General features: G+C 53.4%; 1 protein-coding gene across 1 annotated transcript in view; it reads right to left on the bottom strand.

Moving 5' to 3' along the window:
- Positions 1-1,665: 1,665 nt before the first annotated feature.
- Positions 1,666-6,250, bottom strand: part of NBEAL2 (neurobeachin like 2) — a 176,406-nt gene continuing 171,821 nt past the window's right edge. The window contains exons 54-56 of the mRNA XM_015407333.1: positions 5,091-5,233; positions 3,540-3,675; positions 1,666-2,308 (exon numbers count right to left, since the gene is read on the bottom strand). Of these exons, the coding sequence (XP_015262819.1) occupies positions 2,207-2,308; positions 3,540-3,675; positions 5,091-5,233 (381 nt within the window). The 3' untranslated portion in view covers positions 1,666-2,206. The remainder of the gene's footprint in view (positions 2,309-3,539; positions 3,676-5,090; positions 5,234-6,250) is intronic.

The raw sequence follows: 6,250 nt of genomic DNA, 5'->3' as shown, positions 1-6,250 counted from the left end.
TTCTGGAGGTTGACCGGCCGAACGTCCCCGTTTTCTCCAAGACCAATTACTGTTTCAGTTCAGGGTGAGTCATGTGAGAAGGAAAGACCCCAAGTCCTTGCTTTGTACAAAGTTAGAGCGGGCAGCCCAACCGAATCCAGGAAACGGGAAGAAGCTTTTGGCTTGCGGCCTCTAACCGCTTCAGTTTCCTCGATCGAAGGGACACACGGGAGGACGATGGGAGCAGGGGCCGAGGAGAACACTCGCACCTGCCTTCTGCAGAAAAAAATAAATAAAAACCATCCAGGCCTGCTCTCGACTTCACAAAAGGTGGGCGATCGCAGGAACGCAACAAAGCCAGCCACCGATGAGTCAGCTGCAGGGTGAAAAAGACAACGCCTGGATCCCTCTCTTTGCAGAACTGAGCCACCGTTCGAGCTACCGATCAAAGTCCACATGATCCTCGGTCATCTCCGAACCCCCCTTTTCACCAACATCATGACTGCATCCATAGGGAATGACTGAAATCCCCACTGAGCTTCTGATTCACTTCTGGACTCCAAGGGACATTTGCTCTGGGTTGCTGAAGTTTCAGTAGATCGAGGCAAAGCCCTCCATTTCAGAGGCGACCTGGTTCTTGCTGTATCCCACCGAGTGTCACTTTCCCCCTCCCTACTTCCATGCCAACGATCTACCTGGACCAGCCCCAGCTGATATCGAGGGAAGGGCAGAGAAAAGGAAGCAGGTTCTCCAGGGGGACGTGTTCTGAAACAGCTTGTCCCTTCACATCTGGTGGAAAAAAGACCCCCGGATGCCTCTCGTTGAGAGCCGCAATGCATCCGGCGTCTCTTCTCAATCACAGTCTTTATTTCACTTTCAACATCAAGTGGTTTTGGTTATCAAAAAGTGCTTAAAGGGGAACTGGATGGACAGCAACACACCCAGCCTGCACTCGAACATATGATGGGGAGTAACTGAGTTCCTTGCTGGAGATTCCACCAAAAGTCCCTGTTCTAAACAGCGGCTCAATCAGCTCGTGGAAAGCCTTTTAAAACTCCTGACCGGCTTTGTTTTAGCTCGGGATAGCAACCGCAGAGTAGCCCCCTTCCAAAAAGATAGTGCTGCAGTTTGGAGGATTGGGAAGCACAGCAGGCTGAGATAAGGAATTCCTTACCGAGGCGGCACAAAATCTTCTGTAGACCCTCCCCGCGAGATACAACAGAAGGCCTGCTAGGATTGGGTGAAGACACGAGTCTACCGAGAGACAGGGTTTTATTGCTGGTGTAGCTGCGTGCGGCACCAAGGTTGGTGCTGAATACTCACATATGTCCCTCCTCCCCATAAAGTCAATAGATCCCCCCTCTGAGGTCACTGATAGGAAGCAACCCAATCCCTGTGGATACTCGGGGGGAAAAACAATCCAGCGAGGTAGGACATGCTGCCTATTTGCCACACCCCTCTGCTTCGACGCTTGCAGGGTTGGCTGCCTTGCTAATATCTTCGGCCTAGGAGGTTGCCTTTCCACCCCTTCCAGTGCCCCCATCCGGAGAAGAACAGCATGCCCCTACTGATACCTTCCCTTTTCAGCTCACCGTTAAAGCTTTCTCAGAACGAGTGGACTGGAGACCCTCCCCCCCACCCCCCAGGGCAAGTGAGAATTTACAGTCCTTGGTTCTGGCACGGGTTTTCTACGTAGCGCAAGAAAAAGGTCTGCTTAAGGCCACCGGAGAAAAGACCAGCCCGCTGTCTTGAGGCTGGCGTATGTCTATTGCATTTTTGTTTCCCCGCCGGGTGGCAGGAGGCGACGGAAGTCCTCGCCCTCCCATCCCCTCTCTGTCCTCTTTCTCTCTTTCCAGTGTAAGACAACTAATACAAACATTTGCCACTTCAAGCTCCACAGGAATCAAATAATAATAATAATAACAGGAATCAAGAAATAAGGGAGGGACAGCTAGACGGACTCTCGAGAGCCCCCTCCGGAGATTGTCCTGTGCACGACCGCCCCCGGAGCACAGTGTGAGAGGGGAGCAGACCTCTGGTTTGCATAGGAGCCCTTGAGGCAGTTTCCGCAGCTGCAAACCAGGGACTGTGCAAGGAGACCGTCAGCGGCAGACCGCTAGCAGGGGAGTGGCTGAAGAACGCTCCCAGCAGACGAGGCCGGACAGATCTTGGTCCCTCTGCCACAGACGGAAGGCAACAGGAAGGTGGAAAGCTGACCCCGAGATGGTTATTTGGACTCTGTTGGGTTGTATTCCGTCTCGCCGGACGACACCTGGGAGATGCGCCGTGTTGAACGCCAGAGCCGCCTGTGGAATTGACCTGGCCTCACCTGAAGGAAGAAAAACAGCCAAAGGGGGGGGTCAGTTCTCCGGGACAGTTTCAGAGGGCGGCCATTTTGGTCAGCAGCAGAAGGGCTCGATTCAAGTCCTGTAGCGCCTTAGAAGGCCAACAAGATTTTGGGGGCATGGACTTTTGCGAGTCAAACCTCGTATCTTGACTCTTGACAGTTTATACCCTGGAAATCTCGTTGGTCTCTGAGATGCTACTGGGCTCGAATCTAGTTCCCTGGATGCTGCTCACAGAATTGTAGGGACAAGGTCATTGCATTTGTGGACTTCAAGCAAATATGGTCGAGATGGGCTAGACCGGTGGGCTGCATTAGTTAGTGCTGGCAGGACAGAGTCCAGATTCAAACCACCTTGAATTCCCAAATTAACCTGTGCCTCCCTGCGGTTATATTTGTTTTAACGATAACTATGTTTTATTGTAATCGTCCGCTTTTATGTGAGCCGCCCTGAGCCAGCTTCGGCCGGGAAGGCGGGGTAAAAATTAAATAAATGGAGGAGAAGTCTATCGATGGCTACTATCCATGGAGACTGAGGGGAACCTCCACGTTCAGAGGCGGTCAGCCTCTGAATCCCAGAGCCAGGAGGCAACATCAGGGGAAGGCCTCAGCCTCTCTGCCCTGTTATTGGCCCTCCAAAGGAACAGATTGGTCACTGTTGTGAGACGGGAGGCTGGACTAGATGGACCCTCAGTGGTCTGACCCAGCAGGGCTCTTCTGATGTTCTTATCAGGGGAAGGCCTCGGCCTCTCTGCCCTGTTGTTGGCCCTCCGGAGAAACTGGCTGGCCCCTGTGTGAGACAGGATGCTGGACTAGGTGGACCCTCACTGGTCTGACCCAGGAGGTGTTTTTATCAGGGGATGCTGGAATAGATGGACCCTCACTGGTCTGATCCAGCAGGTCTCCTCTTATGTTCTTCTCAGGGGAAGGCCTCGGCCTCTCGGCCCTGTTGTTGGCCCTCCAGGGGAACCGGTTGGCCACTGCGTGAGACAGGAGGCTGGACTAGATGGACCCCTGATCTGATCCAGCAGGGTTCTTCTGAGGTTCTTATGTTTTTAGCCACATCCTTCCGGCCAAGCTTCCCTCTTGCCTGTCACTCTCCATCGTTCACTTTTCAAGCCATTGTTTTGAAGTATCGACTCGACATGAGCCCTTGGGCCCCGCTCCTGGCAGAGGATCGCGGTGTAGATGCCCGTGTGGAATGCTCGCGACTCACCTCGGACGGCTGCCCGGCTCCCACCACGATCAGCTTCCCGTCCTCCAGTCCCACCAGGATGTGACTCGTCTCCTTGGTCACAGAGACGCTGTGGATGGGGACCCTCATGGACAAAGGGGAAATGGCCGCTTGGAGGCTGGAATGACAGCAAAGGGGGGGCACCGGTGAGAACAACAGCTCCCGAGTCAGAGAATCAGGGCAGGAAGTCACGAGCAATGTTCCCTCTAAGCTGTGGAATCTTGTGAGCAGAAATTCTACTTTGTGAGGGACTGGCATTAAAGCTGTGAGCGAGCAATATGGCTCCTGCATAAATTAGTCTGCTCGGGAGCCATCCTTCCTGAGCTAAGAGAAAAATCTGTGAGCTGGAGGCTAAAAAACTGTGAGCTGGCTCACACTAACTCAGTTTAGAGGGAACACTGGTCACGAGGCCCCCACTGTTGGATGAGGCAGGTCCCCATGAGCACGGAACAGGCCCCCCCCCCGGCTCCTCCTGATGGCCCCTGGTATTTCTGGCCACCGTGTGACACAGAATGTTGGAGTGGATGGGCCACTGGCCTGATCCAACATGGGCTCCTCTTATGTTATCTGTATTTTTGGTGCTTAGGGGGCTACAGTGGGAGGGTTTCTGGAGTTCAGGCCCTGCTGGTGAACCTCCTGATGGGACCTGGGTTTTGGCCGCCGTGTGACACAGAGTGTTCGACTAGATGAGCCAGTGGCCTGATTCAACATGGCTTCTCTTATGTTATCTGTATTCTTCATGGTTAGGGGGCCACAGTGGGAGGGCTTCTGGTGTTCCGGCTCCACTGGTAGACCTCCTGATGGCTCCTAGATTCTGGCCACCATGTGACACAGAGTGTTGGACTGGATGGGCCACTGGCCTGATTCAACATGGCTTCTCTTATGTTCTTATGTCTGGGGCAGTGATGCTCTGTATTCTTGGTGCTTGAGGGGCCACAGTAGGAGGGCTTTTGGAGTTCTGTCCCCACTGGTGGACCTCCTGATGGCCCCTGGGTTTTGGTCACTGTGTGACACAGAGTGTTGGACTGGATGGGCCACTGGCCTGATCCAACATTGGCTTCTCTTATGTTCTTATGTCTGGGGCAGTGATGCTCTGTCTTCTTGGTGCTTGGGGGGGGGCAACAGTTGGACGGCTTCAGGAGTTCTGGCCCCACTGGATGGGCCACTGGCCTAATCTAGCATGGCTTCTCATATGTTCTTACAATCGGGGGCAGAGATGCTCTGTAATCTTGGTGCTTGGGGGGGGCAAACGTCTGGAGTTCTGGCCCCACTGCTGGACCTCCTGATGACCCCTGGGTTTTGGCTACTGTGTGTGACACAGAGTGTCGGACTGGATGGGCCAGAGGCCTGATCCAACATGGGTTCTCTTATGTTCACAGCTACTGGGACCCACTTTGGTAAAATGTTTGGGGAGGCTCCATGTAACCAGATATTTGGTTTCACGGCACGCAGGGAAAATGAGAACAAGTCCTGCTTGGGCATGGGAAGTGGGGTCAGATGCCCATAGCCAAGTCACGTGGATACGAATTTTACCTCCAAAGCTCCCGGATCTGCAGAGAACACTGAACGGTCCCCAGGACGACAAAGTCCCCGGTGATGCACATGGCGGTGACCTCCTCGTCCAGCGGGATGGAAGACAGGTGCTTGCCGTTGACTGAGTACAAGTGGAGGGCAAACTTGTCCTTTGTGAAGAAGAAGAGTAGAGATTGCATTCATATCCCATGGCCCTTCACTACCCAAAGGTGTCTCAGAGCGGCTTACAAACTCCTTCCCCTTCCCCTCCCCACAACAGGCACCCCGTGAGGTAAGGTAGCTTCAAGGTAATAGAGACTCTGTAGAGATCTGTAACTTCCTCAGCTAAGGAGCCTGTCCTATATTTTAACATCTGCTTCAGACCAGCACGGTGGCACACCTGAATCAAAGAAGAAGAAGAAGAAGAGGTGGTGGAGGAGGAGGAGGAGGAGATTGGATTTATACCCTGCCCTTCACTACCCAAAGGTGTCTCAGAGCCGCTTACAAACTCCTTTCCCTTCCCCTCCCCACAACAGACACCCTGTGAGGTGGGTGGGGCTGAGAGAGCTCTTGACAGAAACTGCTCTTTTTTCAAGAACAGCTCTTATCAGAACTACGGCTTGCCCAAGGTCATCCAGCCAGGTGCAAGCGGAGGAGTGGGGAATCAAACCCGGTTCTCCCAGATTAGAGTCCACGTGCTTCACCACTACACCAAACTGGAGGAGGAGGAGAAGAAATAGAAGAGGAGGAGGAGGACGAGAAGAGATTGGATTTCTACCCCGCCCTTCACTACCCAAAGGTGTCTCAGATCAGCTTACAAACTCCTTTCTCTTCCCCTCCCCACAACAGACACCCTGTGAGGGAGGTGAGGCTGAGAGAGCTCTGACAGAAATGGCTCTTTTTCAAGGACAGCTCTTGTCAGAACTATGGCTTGCCCAAGGTCATCCAGCAGGTGCAAACAGAGGAGTGGGGGAATTGAACCCGGTTCTCCCAGTTTAGAGTCCGCGCACTTAACCACTACACCAAACTGGCTAGTTTTAGTGGTTAGTTTTGCAGAGGGCAATGAGAGCTCTCCAAGGCCTCCCATATTTTAGGGCTCCTTCCTGCCTTTTTCAAAGTGCGCCGTTCTAAACAGTGTCCCGGTCTAGGGGCTCTGGTGTGTATGTGAAGTTGTGCATGAG

Source organism: Gekko japonicus, unplaced genomic scaffold (genome assembly GCF_001447785.1).
Source record: "Gekko japonicus isolate JY-2015 unplaced genomic scaffold, Gekko_japonicus_V1.1 scaffold2770, whole genome shotgun sequence".
Lineage (NCBI taxonomy): Eukaryota > Metazoa > Chordata > Lepidosauria > Squamata > Gekkonidae > Gekko > Gekko japonicus.
Note: the sequence above shows the minus strand (reverse complement) of the source record. Positions and strands in the feature narration are given on the sequence as shown.